The 17,748-nt window shown below is 39.8% G+C and overlaps 1 protein-coding gene across 1 annotated transcript; it reads left to right on the top strand.

Annotated features, from left to right (window-relative positions):
- The first annotated feature begins 2,813 nt into the window (after positions 1-2,813).
- Positions 2,814-17,748, top strand: LOC309880157 (inactive pancreatic lipase-related protein 1-like). The gene is made up of 12 exons (XM_082764716.1): positions 2,814-2,970; positions 3,511-3,665; positions 4,253-4,378; positions 6,530-6,664; positions 7,776-7,884; positions 10,022-10,141; positions 10,420-10,539; positions 11,841-11,959; positions 13,111-13,243; positions 14,407-14,518; positions 15,333-15,500; positions 17,485-17,748. Exons 1-12 carry the CDS (start codon positions 2,922-2,924, stop codon positions 17,546-17,548), a joined length of 1,410 nt encoding a protein of 469 aa, XP_082620842.1. The 5' UTR covers positions 2,814-2,921; the 3' UTR covers positions 17,549-17,748.

Below are 17,748 nucleotides of genomic sequence, written 5' to 3'. Positions count from 1 at the left end.
GTTGGTAGGACAAGAAAGAGCTCCCCTGTTAAGTTGAGGCTTCAATTTTTATGAGCCTAGGGTCACACCAACCATGTCCATGAACTTCTGCGTCTCCCTCGCAACAAGCAGTTCTTCTCCACTACTCCCAGGTAGCACGTTCTTGCTCCATCTGTGCTGTGAACAACCTGGTATTGCAGTGCCTCCAGGAATGGGGACTGCTTCTCAAACTTTTGCCTAAATGAAGCATGGTATCCATTAATTTGGATTCAGCTTCATGTGATACTGCTTTGTGGTCAAACGTTTGAGAATTATAGATGAGCTAGTTCAGATACCTACATATATTTATATATGTAAATACAGATAGAATATATAATTTCTTCCAGATAATTTTATATTTAGCATGGTAACTTTGATTACACCATTTTTTGCTAGAAAACAACAAGTCCTAAGAAGTGTTTATAATAATTCCATAGGGAATTTGAATAACTCCAGGCTTTGCAGAAGCTGGGATCGACTATTTCACATTAAAGTGAACACTACTGCTCTGCAAAGCATAGCATGAATGAGCCACCTGGAGCTTTAAGAAACCAAGGAAGGATGTACTTTCCCAAGCACAAAACCCAAACTCTCAGTTAGTAAAACTGAGTTTTACTAACTAGTTTTCTAAACTAGTTAACTACTTTTCTAAAACTAGGGTTTTTTTTTTTTACTAGTTTTCTTTCCATTCATTCTCTCCCATTTCCCCATGTTTGAGAAACGATGTAGAGGCATTTGAGTAGATAAACCTCCAAGAAATATCAGTAGAAGTATAACATTGAGAGCATTTATGATGATGTCATTAAAACACAACAAGACATCAGCCACTATAGTATTGACTAAACACTAACCAAGCACAATTAAACACAAGGCTGAGGTTCAGCCAGGAGAGCTCTGCAGCCACCAACATTACAAGTCACTTAGGGACCTTACAGGTGGCAAAGGAAGTGTGAACAATGCCAGGAAGCCCGACAGCACATTCCAGAAGCAAGCTGGGGCCTTCCTGTAGCATGTGAAATCCATTCCTCTCATGGGTCTCCTTCAGGCTCTCTTCCTACTTCAGACAGCAATCCCTTTCATTCTAAAACACAGCTGAGTCCTTATTTGACACTTTCTTTCTCAAAAGACATCTTTTTTCCAACAGTCCCTGAATTGGGAGGCCTCCAGGGCCAAAGCAGCTCCTCCAGGCACAGAGAGCAACTTGAGCCATGCATCCCAGCCCCACACCCTCTAACTAAAGGAAAAGCAAGCACCTGAAACCCAGCTGCCCACGGACTACAGATTTGCGTAGTTATTCAGTTTGTCATGTTTTATTATGGTGTTGACAAAGAGAAGCTGAGTAATTATGATAAAAACCTAACTCAAATCTTTTCCACCGGCTCTTAAGTTAAACGGAAAAGACAGTTCCCACCTCACTCTGAACAAGTATTTAGCAAAACTTATCATGCTGCAGGGCATTTGCTGATTCTCCCGTATCACTCACAGATAAGAACATACAAATTAAATTGCTACTTCAGCTAAGGATGGAAGCACTGTGCTCTACATTAGTATCAAAAGTGATGTTTTAGGAAAAACAAAATAAAATTTTGTTATTATTTAAAGAAATAAAACCCGCTAGCATGGATGATAGCAGTGTGATACCCACGCATGCAGCTGGTATCCATTTGGTCATTCCCAAAGGTGAAGATTAGGGAATGTCAAAAAAAAAAAGTGACAAAGCTTTCTAGGTGAAAAGTTAACTGAGGTATTGTTTTTTTTGGTTTTTTTTTTTTTTTTTTTTTTTTTTTTTCTCCTTGAGTCTGCTTATGTCATTCTCCTATGGAAGAATAGGACCAAGGGGTTCCCAGGCCTGGCCTCGTTCATTTGCACAGATTTTCTTTCACCTTTTAGCTGATGTCTTTAGGAGAATGAGCTGGTGAACTCTGTAATACTGCTACAAAACACAAAGCAGCCATGTCCCAACATCTGGGGCAATTCCATGTGTAATTGGTATATATTTCAGGCATGTTTGCTCTCAGCACATCACTTAGAGTAACCACTTAGCAGACCCCTAAATGCCACTTACACAACACTAAAAACAAGAGCCTTCCCAGTTAAGACAAGCCCTTAAATGCACTGCCCCCCAAACCCACATATTTCTTTCTAATGTGCTATTCCTAATGAATTGTTGCTTGGGAATTATGCTACTTTTGGAGCTCCAACCCTATTCTGGCCTCCAGCACACCAATTCAAGGGATCAATGTCCAACAGTTTTGGACTTCACGGAGAAAACAGTTATTAAAGCCATTTTACAGCTTAACTATAAACTATAATCTGAAATAAACAAATTTTCCCTATCTTTCCAGGAACATTTCCAAGGATAAGGCAAACTATAAAGTGCATGCAAAGTTCGCTCTGTGCATGGAGTTTCAAGGCTGCACCGTAAGTAGCTCAGGTCTGGGGCAGGGTGGGTGGCTTTTACCATGTCAGGTAAATGGCGTCCTAATACACGACAGTATGGAGGGGAATAGTAGCACATACGGGTGTCCTTATGCTGGTTCTAAAGTAGCTGGTATGCATCCTACTAGCAGAGTAACCCTAACAGAACAAAAATCACTCCGAACTTCAGTCATGTCTTTAGTAGATCTTGCAGTAGATTTTTTTTTAGTAGAATTTCAGTAATTTTGTTAGTATGTTTTTTATTTTATTTTTTAAAGCAGATTTTTAGTAGATTTTGCAGCACCATGATCTCAGCTGGAGCCAGGCAATGCTGACTCACATATGTGGCGGTCAGAGGTACAGGCTGCAGAAAAGACAGACCAGGGCCACTTTCACCATGAGAAAAATCAGCACCAGTATGCTAGATAGGTGTGATAATCAAGCCAGTTAGCAAATCCTAGCTGCTTCTTTTTCTACTGTTCTAGATGTTTGGAATTGGGATATTTGCGTTACTCCTGCTCAACACAGCCAAAGGTAAGTATATAAGCTATTGCCCTTCCTTTCTCTACCGAGCTACATTGCTAAGAAATTATTCGTTGTACTCTTCTTTAGTGGTGTCAGTGGGGAAAAAAGCAAAGCAGTTTAGTGGGTGCACAGCTTTATATTCGGCGGAAGTCACTGGCTTATAAGATTTCTCATGTAGTTAGCTGCTCAGCACAGTCTCCTGTGACTGCTGATTATTTGCATAAGCTTGGTTTGGTGTTAGGAGAAACTCATCAACTGTCTTTGCATTAGGCAAAATGCAGCTGAGGAAAGATGCCCAAGATATGGTACTGGATGCCCCCAGGAGAATCCCACTGAATACTTTTTATGTGAGCAACAGGGTGACTTCTTTCCTTGAGGTAAACTATAGCTTTTGAGAGCTAAGACAGGACATCTGCTGACCTTTGCTTTGCGTAATCTGTAGGATTTTCAACAGACTGAGAGACCTCTAGAGAAAAGTGGCTGTATGTTATGATTAGTCTGCTCTTCCATACTCATTCAGAAATTCACGATCTGATCTACATGTTACAGGATCAGAAGTTTGCTATGAAAGGCTGGGATGTTTCACAGATGATATACCATGGTCTGGGACTGTGGAGAGACCAATCCATAAATTACCCTGGGATCCAAATAAGATAGATACCCAGTTCCTCCTGTACACAAGAGAAAACCCTAATAACTATCAGGTAAGAACTGTTGTGCTTTAAATGTCGGTAAATTACATGAAAAAAAAAAAAAAAAAAAAAAAAAAGAAGGAGTAAACAAATACAGAGTTCAACTAACAGTGTTCCTGAAAAGTGTTAGAAATTGCCTTTTTTTTCCCCCCCTCAAAGAGGGAACCTCTTCCAGCTGCTTGGCAAGCTCTCTGGGGCAAAATTCTCTCTCTCTTTTTTTTTTTTTTTCTCCCTACGGCAATATAGTCCTACCAACCCTTACAGAGCTGCGCACCCTCATATTTTCTATATGCCCACTGAGAAGTACTGCAAAACAATGCATTTTTTAATGTTGGGTGATTTATTATTTTTTTTCTCCACAGATAAGATGAAAACATACTTGAAAGAAAGTTTTGGCTGCTCTGAGATGTGTGTCAGAGCTTGCTCTGAGGGGAGATACAGACCTTAAGCCATAGTCATGTAAAGTTAAGCTCATCTGCAAGGGTTCACTAAACTTTTAAACACCTATACAGAGGAACACAGTTTAGCTCCTCACACTTTTGATAATTTTTTTTACAGAAAAGAGATTTAGAACCTTATTCATGTAATATCTACAACAGGCAATCTCTGCAGTTGACTCCGCAACAATTGGGCACTCAAATTTTAATACAAACAGGATGACAAGATTTATTGTACATGGATTTATAGATAACGGAGAAGAAACCTGGCTGTCAGACATGTGCAAGGTATGTACTGCATGGAAATCCTGTCCCTGGGAAGTTCCTTAGATTGCGTTTAATAATACATTCCTATAAATCGTCTGCTTTCTCTATTTCTAATCATTTTCTTTAGAACTACTTGTAGCAATAAGAAGGGTTAAAACAAAGGCCATGTTTTTTTCAAACTGTTAGCAACTTAGACTTGCAGCTCTGCACCTTGAGGAAAAACATTAGGTAAAATGCATGAAATCCTTCACTTTACTGAAGTGAGTGACAGTGGGATTTGGTTCAATAAGTGTCTTTTTTCTTGGTTAAAACCAACACAAACCCTGGAGCAAGATGTTGCTTTGGAAAGAAGGAGATTGCAGAAATAACTCCAGAATAGACTCGTAACTATTGCTTCATATTTCTCTAGACAAGAGAGAAGGTTTGCATTTGTGGAAAGTCCATCACAAAGGCATGGACTGGCCACTAACAGGAGCAGTAGGGCTGTACGAGTGTGCAGCCAGAAGGGACCTCAAGGGAATCATTGTGAACCAAGCCCTCAATCTAGGACTTGCTATGAGCACCAAATGAAGTACAAAGCACTCTTTGTACTCTATTGATTTTTGCACTGATTCCCCACTTTCTCAAGCTATTTCTTAACCCTGTTAACACAGGGCTAACGCAGTTGCAATTCCAGCTTGTGGTCTTCTCAAAACTCTAAACGTTGCTTTCTATTGCAGCAGCTAATGAAAGCTACTAGTCATAGAGCACACAGAGCAAAATACCAGTTGATGGCATATGACACTATTTAGATAAGGTTTTTCAGCTAGGTATTCACACCACTCCAATTCTGTGGAAATTACATATGTTCCTATTTTATGTAAGAGAACACTATGAGAAATAAAGTCCACTAAAATCAAAGTATTTCAGACTTACTGCATCTGCATTACCTGTTTTTCTTTGTTAGCAGCTCAAAAGAAATTACATTTGACAGGTTTTCTAGATGAAACATATCTAAGTTGATTAATACTTTGTGAATGTCTGGGAATGACTGTTGAATTTATTAGTTAATTTGTTCAAAGTATCAGAAGGTGTTTGATCTTCTATAACTCTCAGTCTCTCATTTTCCACTTTTGGTGGTGTTTTTTTTTTTTCCCCCTAGAACCTCTTAATCAATAGGACAGCTCACATTTTAAAAACACCAACTAGTCCCTCAAATCTTTTTGGATAATTTTCATTAGGACATTGAAACGTGAGATAAATTTATAAATTCTTTCTTTACTCTGGTGGTCTATACTTTTATCACAATACTCCAACTGATTAAAAAAAATAAATTAATAATAGAGGTAAATCTCAATGAACCTTGTTTAGTAAAGAGTAGATCAAGGATTGTGAATATATCAACTCTAGCATATGTATCTGTTATCTATCCTTCTCAATAGAGCTATTACTTATCTGCACATTTATGTTTTACCATTTCTAATATAGTCACAGACTGCTGTTGCTTTTTTTCTATTTGCTAGTTGTACCTTGATTTGTATGCTTCTGTATGCCTGAACATAGTGCAAAGGAGAGTAAATATACTAAATCTGCTACACCAAACAATCCAGCTCAAAGGAGAAAAGCAAAGCTTCAGATTCTGTGGCAGACAATGAAGCATCTGCCCATATAAGTACCTTCCAAAATAAAGCCAAAATGAATATTCAGTGACAGCAGCAACTTATGCAACCTCTTATTAGAATGCACACTTTTTTTTTTTATGAATCTGTCTCAGGAAAACACTGATTTTAGTAATGCAAAATTCTACCTGATTTCAAATTAAAGTAGTACCTTTAAATAAATTAAGTACACCAGTACACATGTAGAGCACTTTAGTGTTACATACAAAGTCTGATTGAAATTAAGTGTCAGCACTTGTACTGTTTTGCCCTCTGCACAAAATACTGCTGTGGGTATTTAAAACGATGGAGTGGCCATAACTGCAGCAGACCACCCCATTTCAGGCACGTGCATGCTCACACAATACTGTGTCCAGACATGGCCACAGATATACACTAAGGTTTTGGTTCTTGGAATGTTCTCAAACAAATTAATGCAGCATTTATTAGTTTGGCTGTAATAAGCATTGTGAATGCATTCCAGGTTATATATACTGTTGAACTGTGTGGTTTTTGCTTTTGTTTTACAAAACAGAGGTTGCTTACAGTGGAAGATGTGAACTGCATCTGCGTAGACTGGAGCAAAGGCTCAAAATGTCAGTACACCCAGGCATCAAACAACGTCCGTGTTGTAGGAGCTGAAATAGCTTATTTTGTAAATGTGCTTATGGTAAGAATTTCACGTTTACATGGCTACAGTTATAATGCTGATTTGGAAAAAAAAAAAAAAAAAAAAAAAAAGTGATTCAGGAACTTTCATGAACGTGAATGTCATCAGTAAAAGCATTTTCTTCTGCTCAGTGATTATTTTAGAAATTCTGCTGGAAACAGATTTATTTTTTAGACAGAACTGTGTGATAACAGCAAGCTTAGTAAACTTACAGGTATGAAGATCTTGAAGACATCCCCATGCTACAGCTGAATAGTTGTCCCATAGGCATTAACGGATGTAGAGAGCTGAATAGTTTTAAATATGCAGAAATAATGGACACAGTAAACTGCCTTTCTATGGGGACAAAAATGTATAAAGTAGCTCTTAAGCATGACTGAAAAACAAACAGCAACTGGAGAGCAACTGCTACCAGGTGACCAGAAATGCCTGGGACCTGCCCAGCTGCCTCCAGGGAAAGCCATCACACAGTGCCTACATCTCCAGGAGGTGCCACATGTCCCCTTTCTTAGTAAACTTTATGTGGGAATGCTTGGTTTGAAGCCTTCTTTTCATCTAAGTGCTTTCAACATGCATTCGCCTTAAAAGAAATCTGAATTACTCGACAAGGCAGTGTGCCTGGGCTTGCAGGGCTTGAACCTAGTGCTTACACTCAACATCTGCATTCCAGCAACTGAATTACTGTCTACAAGGCTGAAGGCATCTCTTCTCTTGCATCATCTTCCAGCTACACATGGTGCCTGACCTGTCAGATGTAACTAACCCTGGTTGAACCCTGCAAGCCAGATAAGTTTCTGTGAGTCTTCAGTAGTCTAGGATGTAAAAAGGATGTTGAGTCTCTCAAGACTCAGTGATGGAGCTGTCTAGAGTTGTAAGAGCATCCAAATGAGGGCAGCAGCTGAATAAGGAGCTTTGAAAAAAATATATATATGTTTTGGATATAAGCACCTAAACTGGCAAAAAATGCTGAGAGCCTACAGGAATCCCTTGCAGATTAGGCCCTGAGTCCACAGTCAATTTAAGAGCTGGCTTTTGACCCCTCTTTACTTTTTCCTATTCTTAATAGAAAATGGAAGTAGTAAGGTATTATTTTTAATTGGTGTTTTCTCAGGATCAATATGGATACTCTCCAGCCCAAGTTCACATAATTGGCCACAGCCTGGGAGCACACGTGGCAGGGGAGGCTGGCAAGAGGAGGTCTGGTATTGGAAGAATAACTGGTAAGGCAGGGGATCTAAGTCACAGCTCATACAGGAGATACCACTGCTTAACAGAACACCGCTGTTCATTTTTCCTTCAATCTTATATGACTGGGGGACATAGTTTAGTCAAGAGTAATTTGGGCAATATATAATTTATCTTGTCTCAGGCTGGAGCTGCACCCTGGCATGCCTGGAGGGCAGTCAGCATGACAATTATCTTGTGTGTGTATGCTTACACAGCAATGGGAAGGCTCCCTGCAGCTCACAGAGCCAGAATGCCCCCTGCAATAACATCAGTTGACTTCCTGATGCACATCAATGCATCTCTGCAGAGCTTGCTTTCTGGTGCCTCTGTCCAGCGGTGTCACTGCAGTGTGCCCACAGCTCGCTCCGGTCCAGCTCCAGTCTGCAACAGCACTGGAGCCATGCCATAATACAACAGCTTCCTACTGTCACTGCTAAAAACGAGCTCACAATGATGAATGTACACCCAGAACCAGCTTCAGCTGCTGTGCTTGTGTTTTGTTGTTGTTGTTTTGTTTGTTTTTTGAAACAGCTTTTCCAACACTACTGCGATCATGGAATCACAGAATGGCTTGTGTTGGAAGGGAACTTAAAGACCTTCTAATTCCAACCCCACTGACACCTCCAACTAGGTCAGCTTGCTCAAAGCCCCATCCAGCCTGGCCTTAAAGACTTGGACCAGAAGAGTAGTCCCTACCTCCTTGTCCTGGCAGCTTTTCTCCTGCCTTTTTCATCTTTCAATAATCTCACCTTTTATATAGCAGCACATCTGATACTCAACATCACAGCCATTGCTTGCAGGTCATTCCAAAGCATACTAGAAGTAGCACAGCAGTGAGAACAATTATTTTGTACTGCAGTTTGGTAACAGTTTTCCAAAACATAATGATCCAAATCTGATGTTTCAGAAGCAGTGGGCTGACTCAATATCACCCACTATCCCCATGATCTATATCTATATAAACCTTTCACCTATAGAACACATTTACAGTAATGAAATTCTGGGGTTTACTCTTTTTTTGCTTGTTTGTTTTTCTTGGTTGGCTTTTTGTTGTTTTTCATTTATTTCCAACAAACTTGCTAAAGTTTAATTTGTTATGTAACTTGATACACTAAATCTCTTGTCTCAGGAGCAAAAGTTAAGTTACATAGGAACATATCATCTGCCCAGATTTAACAGGATTTACACTCACGTTCCACAGAGCCTGTTTCTTGTCACTGAAAGAACATCTCATTCACTGCATTTTCCAACTAACTTGACAATTCTTCCCTCCTCTCTAGAAAACATACTTTAAATCTCTGGCGAGCCACAGCCCTGGGTAACTACCCACCTGCCTTGGCAAGTGTCATATAAGGATTTACCTTTTCCACAGCATTGTATTAATAAGATATTAACCCAGCCCTTTTCTGTTGTTGCATTACCTCAGTTATTTCAGACACGGTGAATCTTGGACTAATAGTCTAGAAAATTCGGTCTAAAAGCAAAAGCAAAAGGTTCTACCCAAGGAAAACAAGAGATGCAAGTATAAGATCATAATATTTTGTAATGTGCAGGAATATGCAGGTTCCCAGAATTGCTGCAGCAATTTGAGAGGCAAATTGAATAGTATTTTCTTATAGAATTGAAAGCAAAGATCGTAACTTCAAAACTAGATGCCTTTCCAAAATCTGACTGGAGCCAGAAGTAGGCACGTAGGTTTCAACAATTCCAAGCACATGGCAATAGTGCTTTCAGTATCAATTCCTGTCTGAGTACACTCAGACAAGGTACTTGAGAAACCACACAGATGAGCAATATGGGATGTGGACACAGCAACCTTGATTTGAGCAACACTAACTTCCCTCAAAATAATAACCAGCCTCCAAGTGCTGGGATCCATTATTGAAATAAATCACCGAAATTCAACAGATTTCTCACAAGTAACCTTCTTTCCTACCTAGGATTCAACACTAAGCCCATTTGGTAAGAGAGTGCACGTATCATCATTTTGTTAATGTGTATGCTACTTAGATATAAGGAGGCATAGACAGTGATATATATGGTGCATTAATTATAAACAATCATACTGTTATATAAAATGACACATCTAGATGTCTTCAACTGTACATGACACTAACCTTTTTCTTTCAGGACTGGATCCTGCTCAACCTTATTTTCAAGACACTCCAATTGAAGTCAGACTGGATAAAACTGATGCAGATTTTGTTGATGTTATCCACACGGATTCAGCTCCTACAATCCCCTACTTAGGTGAGTGTTTAGCTTTACTGTATTGGTACCTAATTATTTGTGCTGTGTGGCACTTGAGTGTCCTAACTATTCATCAAGACTCAAGTGTGCTGGATGGTGCTTAGACACTTTAAAAAAAAAACAAAAACAAAAAAAAAAAAAAACAAAAACAAAAAAAAACAATTCTGGTCACTGAGACCTCATATCCTCAAATACCACTGATAAAACTCAAGCCAACAGCTATAGATATGAGATGACATGAATTTAAAATGTACTTACCCCTGCTTTAAATGCTTCAGGTTTTGGAATAAGCCCAGCAATAGGACATATTGATTTTTATCCAAATGGAGGAGAAGAAATGCCAGGATGTGGGAAGAATGCTCTTTCACAGATTGTAGACCTTGATGGCATCTGGGAAGGTAAGTATGGTAATGAATGACACTTCATTCAGGTGTTTTGTGTTAGCTTTTAGTGCAATGGCAGCTACAGAGGGCAGTGAAACTGTTAGCATGCTCAAACAGAACACTTTCCAGTAATTATTTCCATATATGAATCAAAAAGGAAACAAGACAAAGGCTTTGGTCTGGAAACCTCCTCTAAAGTACCTAATAGCAGAAACAAATATTACTTAAGCTGTGCCGAAATCTTTGAAGGGTCTATAATAACACATTTAACTTTGGTGGAGTATGGCAATGATTCTCACATCTACATCTGTTATGGGATCTTCAGCTCCAAGTCTTCTGAAAGCTACCTATCACAACTTTGGGTAGCATTGAAGCAATATAATTTGTCTATTTTTCAGTCAGCTAAAAAAAGATTGGCAAGGGGCTGCTCAATATTTTTTTCTTTGCTGTTTTGCATAGCTTCAATAAAAGCTCTATTTTTTAAACATCTATATAATATTATAAACTTACATTGCACGTAACAGAACATTAAAAAAAAAAGTTTTCTCCTCTAAAGACTTCGGTATACAATTTGAGCTCTTTCTTACACTACTGCAAGCACCGTATAGTCTGGGAATCCATTAATTTATATGTGATAACCAGCCTTTTTATCTAGGTTTTAATCAATGCAGCTGGAAGCAATACTCCCCCTCACTCCCAAGTAAATTTATTATCAATAATGGGGAATTAAAGCACAAAGAAATAACAGTGTTGTATACCATCTTCTTTTTAATCTAAAGACAGGAAAGGTAATGAAATATAAAGGAAAATAATATATTCATTATTTTAATTTTAAGAGTCTCCCTTCCTTAATCACTCTCCAAATAACAATAATTTTGTTTTGAAGTCTTCATCTGGAATAAATCAGCATTGCCCAGTTCAAACCGAATACTTGGCATTCAGTTTTCTTTTGTTATGGTAATGCAACTATTGCCTACAAAAGACTGCTTGGTGCAGCTCTCCTTTCTATTGTGAAACTCGGTGAGATTACTTGAAAAAGCATTTTGGAGGGGAGGACTAGGGGTGGGCTGGGCTGCGCAGTCAGTCTCCACAAAGCATTTCAAGTTCATGTTTTACACCTGTTGAGCCAATGACATTCCTCAGAGCATCAATACATTGCAAAAGCAAGGTTCAAACCTCATGTTCACCACTCCAAGAGTAGTGGGGAGGCTTCTAAGTGAGAATAATACATTCTGGTGTCATGACAAGTGCTGTGTTGGTATCTTTTCCTGTTTGTTTACCAAAAAGAACTAACCTGAGAGCATTTTTTTTCACAGGAACTCGTGACTTTGTGGCTTGTAACCATTTGCGGAGTTACAAGTATTACTCGGACAGTATTATCTACCCTGATGGATTTCTGGGTTATTCTTGTACTTCATACGATGCTTTTCAAACAGTGAGTATTTTTTCAGAGCCTCAGGATGAAGCATTTCAAAAGCAATGACTCTTGTCAATACATGTGAAATTTGAAATTCAATTAATTTTTGCTAACTTGCACTCAAATGGCTGCACATGTAAGAGAAGTGACAGACATCTTACAATGTTATAGCTCATGAATGGGGTCAAAGTAGGAAAACGTAGCAGCAAAACAGTGATATGCCTGGTACTTCGCTGCTGTGACAGACTTAAGGTACTACTGGAGCTGTCAGGGCTTCCCCAGACCTACCTTGCAGTGTCAAATGAGGACTAGGCAAGCAGGAGAGCCTGTCCCAGTTATCACCAGATGTATTTGTCGAACTGCAGCAAGGAGAATCCCGTACTGTAGCAGATGAGCTTTCAAATGTAGTTTAAACATTTTTTTCAGAACAATAAGAAGTAAAATAATACGTAAAGGTCTGATGGGGTCAGTCCATGGCCAAAATACTTTGGTGAATTAAGACAGCCTCAAGGACAAAGGACAATGGTTTATGGACCAAGGGCAGGAAACCCTTCCCTGTCTCGGACTGGGAGATAATGAACTACAGCCTAATTGTAGCAGGGAGGCAACAGGCTCATCATATCTCACAGGCAGCACAGACAGAAGGGAACAGAGCAAGGAGCAAGAATAAAAGGTATAAAATTGATCTTTATGCATTCTGACCAGGTCATACAGGCTTCTCAGATGACTCTGGGAGAAGGCAACTGCATGCTTTGTCGCCAGGGTAAAAAACTGCTTTTTACCCTGGTGACAAAAAGACAACAATTAGCTTTGTTTTCAACACAAAGATTTTCTTGACCCAACCTGAAGGTATAAGGAGACATCACTCTTTCTCACAAATGGCTGGGAAAGAAATCTACTCCTCCTCCTCCCTGCTCCAGTTCAAGACTACTCAGGGATTTCACTTACACAGCTTCAGAGAGCAAGATGGCATGAGAAAAAACATTGAGCCCTGAAAAATAAGTCTTGCAGAACACTGGCTAGATTATATGATTTTTCTGTAGTTACAGAAAGAGTTACTTAAAACTTATTGCTGTGATTCATGACCAGTTAATAATCAGTTTTGTTTTTTTTTTCTTGGCTGTCTGGATAATTTTATTAACAGATATATTCACATGTATTTTCACCAGGAAAACTGTTTCCCATGCCCAGCAGGGGGATGCCCAAATATGGGTCACTATGCAGATAAATTCAAAGACAGATTTAAAGATTCCAGTTTCGTGAAACTTTACCTGAATACTGGAGAAGCCAAGGATTTTGCTCGTGAGTTTTGATTGCTTCAGTCATTACCTACTTCCTACTCATTGTAAAACTACTTTTTCCCCCCATTTTATGGTTTATTTAAACAGATGAATAGACCTCATAGCAGTGCAAATGGCTCTTCAGTCCTTGTGCCTTTTCCTCTTCTGCTCCAATACTAATGCCCAGCTTTGTGCCCTCCAGTACAAGAAGGACGTTGGACTATATAGCCAACTAAAGTCACGGAGATGTTCAGTGGGCTACACTGCAAGGTGCATGGAGAAGGGATGATAGGCAAAGTACAGCAGTTATAACAAGGGAAATTCTTACTAAATGTTATAAACGTGTCTGTCACCATGGCAGTGGTTAAAGGCAAAAAGAGAGGCTTGGAGAAGCTGTGGAATCTCCAACTCTGGAGATAGTCAAAATTCTACTTGGCAAAGGCAATGAGCAACTTGATCAAAGCTGATCTTGCTTTGAGAAATTGATGGATTAGATAACTTCCTTTACAACCTAAGTTATAAGCTATCCTAAATGTCAACTTTCAAAAGACAGTTCTCCCTTCATGTTTGTAAGCAAGAATTGGAGGGAGAAGTGCTTTGTCTAATTGCATGCTAAGGGAAATTTCCTACTCATAGAAATGATCACATTGGATATTTTTTTACACTCCTTTTATACTGCTTATATTCGGTATGGGTCAGTATTTTTCTCAGTACTTCCCTCTTTCTAGCTTCACTGTAGGTAAATCCATTTGTGGTAAAAATGCTCAGTTTTATGATGTGTTTGTTGTGTTATGAGATAGGTTTGTCAGTTGGTTGCTTTCAGAAAGCAGTAAAAATGTCTACCCATTTCTCCTGTTGATCTCATTAAGACATAACAACAGATTTGATTCACTGGTGTTTTGTTTATACTGCACAGTTATAACCCAATAAAAAACGGTGAGCACCAAGAGTCCTGCATGACAGCATTGGATTGACTTTGTCCAATCCAGGCAGCCTGGGATGTAGTCTTGAGCTAAAAGTGCAAGGCAGTGATAATTTTTTAGTTTTTATTTTTATTTTTTGCTTTCAGCTACATTACACAGAAAATAAAATAAAAAATGAAAAAGATGGAAAAACAAAACCACGATATTTTGGAAATTGTTTGTCTCTGGGTACGATCTAACTCATTGTATTTCTTCTATGTAGTTTGGAGGTACAAAGTAACCGTGACACTCTCTGGAAGCAAAAAAGTAACAGGATATGCAAATATTGCCCTGTATGGGAGTGATGGGAACACAAGGCAGCATCAGATTATCAAGTGAGTTCAATATTCAAAAGGAAAGAAACTTCTCTTCTAGAATGCATAATTCATTCACATTTCTAATAATATTTCTGTTTAAGTTAGTCCAATTTTGCAGAGCAAATTCTACTCCCAGGTACAGCTTCTTGATGTAAATGCAGAGACAATTTACTCACTCTGGATTTACTTTAGAGCGGGAAAGTCTAGAATGCAGAATTTTAAATTCTTAGAAATTTAAAACATTAGGATTTGGTGCAGTCTCAAACTGCTGCCAGTTAGAGCTCACTCTGTTGATGCAACATGAAATTAGTAGGCAGATTATGAACTATGGTAACCCAAGAGCAGACGCACATTTTACTCAGTCACACTGCTGTAAGTTTGAGAACCTCTGGTAGAGAGCCAGTCAGAGCAGCTCGTGGATAATCCTTTTGGCAATCCCAAACAAATCCAACTTCTGTATCAAATAAATCAATTAACATTAAATAAGATTATTTTTTTAATGTGCAAAACATGATATAAACCCTGCCTACATAAGAAACAGGGAGCAGCTCTACTTTCTCCATATGGATTGTCCACTGAGTCTTCACAGTGAGTTATGACTGAACCACATCAAGCCTATCTGCCTTTGTTTCTTCTGACAAACACTGATTTGGATGAATTATACTGGAAAATGGACTGGCATGCTACTAACTTTCCACTATACTGACATACTACTAATTTTCCATTGACTTGCCACCATAGACAATCAGTTGATGATGGGATTAGTAATTAATGCTAAATGCCAGCCAGCCTTGCATCCATAAAACTTTATTTTTATTTTTTTTTCCCACAGGGGAACCCTCAAACCAGACAACACTTACACAGCTTTCATTGATACAGAAGTTAATATCAGAACAGTTACAAAGGTTAAATTTCTTTGGAACAACAATGTGATAAATCCAATTTTCCCTAAAATAGGAGCCTCTGCTATCACAGTACAATCTGGAGAAAGTGGAGAAGAGTAAGTATACCCACTGTATAAATCATGAAATTTACTTGGGAGGGTAAGTGACAAAAGTATATTTTGGGCAAAAACGTTTCCACAAGAAAAGGTCTTTAAAAGAAATAGACTCTAAAGAACATTTTTAATTTCCTTCCTTTCAAGATACTGTTCATACATAATTTCATTCACTGCTACTTCAACTCTCTAGCTTAAATAACTTCAAAGAAAATTTTAAAATATCTCCAGGCTTCAGAAGGGAAAACTTCCTGCTTAACCCTTTGGGTGAAAAAGATTAGCACTGGCCTGGATTATCAGCATCATTCTTGCCAAGTTCCTACTTGCTGTCTGCAAGAAATAGTTATCTGTGTCTGAGGTTGCATTAGGATGCCTGATTCACTGCCGGTGGGAATCAGCAGAAGATTTCCATTGATATTGATGGTCCCTTAGATCACATTTGACCAGACAGAGTGGAAATAATTATTGTGGCCTCCCAAAAATAGTGGCCTACCATTCCAGAGACTAGTACTTGGAAACTGTGCTTAAATGGCTAAATATAAAGTCTATTGATATAGGCTAAAACTGATTTCTGTAGACTTTGTGGAGGTACAGTGTGGATGCTCAGATTAAAGAAGTATGTTTTACTGATCCAATTTTAACCATCTGATTGGACATTTTAAAAAACCCCTCATTTGCTTGGTCATTTATGTTATTATAACAGCCTGGATGTCTAGAAGAGGGGGTACAGTATACGTTCTATGCCCATATACAAATTCCTTGTTAAAATGTAATCACTTAAAAGACAACACTGCAAGTGGAAACAGTTTCAAGCAAAGGAAAATTATTACAGCCCCAAAGCATTACCTCTCAGCAGAGGTAGACCAGTCGTAGTTCCTGTTCACCAAACCACATGCTGACAAAGCGTATTCAATGTGCACATGCTCTTCTGCAGACTCATACCCTTGCACAAGGAGTTGAGATCATCTGTCTAGTGATGGTAGCACACAAACTGTAAAAAAAAAAAAAATGCTTTTCAGGTAGCATGGGTTTGTGTGGTGGTCTTACCCAGCTGGGCAGCAGAAGGTCACCACAGCCACTCTCTGACTCCCCCTCCTCAATGGAAAGGGGGAGAAAATACAATGAAAAGGGCTCAAGGGTTGAGATAAGGACAAGATTAATATAATGTATTACCTATTACTAACAAGGTAGAGCACTTCTTCCCCCCGAGTGGCACAGGGGAACGGGGAATGGGGCTGCAGTCAGTCCCTGACACTTCATCTCTGCTGCTCCTGATTGTCCCTCTCTGCCCCTGCTCCACGTGGGGTCCCTCCCACGGGATTCCCGAATGGATCCTGTGTGGGCTTCCCACAGGCAGCAGCTCTTCAAGAACTGCTCCAGCACGGGTCCCCCATGGGTGGCAGCTCCCCCCAGACCCCTGCTCCTGCGTGGGCTCCTCTCCAGGGGCTGCAGCTCCGGCCCGGGGCCTGCTCCTGTGGGGGCTTCTCCACGGGCTGCAGCGTGGAGATCTGCTCCATGTGGGACCCATGGGCTGCAGGGGGACAGCCTGCTCCACCAGGGGCCTCTCCATGGGCCGCAGGGGGACTGCCGGTCCATGCCTAGAGCACCTCCTGCCCTCCTGCTGCACTCACCTGGGGGGCTGCAGGGCTGCTTCTCACTCTCCCAGCTGCTGCTGCACAGCAGTTGTTTCCCCTTTCTTCAATCTGCTCTCCCAGTGACCCAACCAGTGTCACTCACTGGCTTGGCTCTGGCCAGTGGTGTGTCCCTTTGGAGCTGGCTGAAACTGGCCCTTACCTAACATGGGGAAGCTTCTGGATTCTTCTCACAGAGGCAAACCCTGCAGCCCCCTGCTACCAAAACCCTGCCACATAAACTCAACACAATGTGTCGAATGACAAATCGGGTTGACACGTTAAAACAAATCCACTTGTATAATCTCAGTAAATCTTGACAGTGCAAGACATTCACATATTTTTGTTTCCTTCAGATTCCATTTCTGTGGTTCCGAGACCGTGAGGGAGGAAGTTCTGCAAACTCTTACTGCTTGCTAACAACACCTGTGGATGCCCAAAGCCTTGCTCTCAATAAAAGCTGGTCATGCACGAAAGACTGGAGTCTTCAGTCACTGCAGCTATAATGGAAGCTTTACATACCGAGTAATGAATTGTACCTTTTAGATGCAGACATGCAAGAAGAAACCTTCTCTGCTCTAGCATGCTACAAATAAATAAAAATAAGTAATAATGATTAA

Source organism: Aythya marila (assembly GCF_965140915.1).
Source record: "Aythya marila genome assembly, chromosome: 7".
Lineage (NCBI taxonomy): Eukaryota > Metazoa > Chordata > Aves > Anseriformes > Anatidae > Aythya > Aythya marila.
This window is presented reverse-complemented; position numbering and strand designations above follow the sequence as displayed.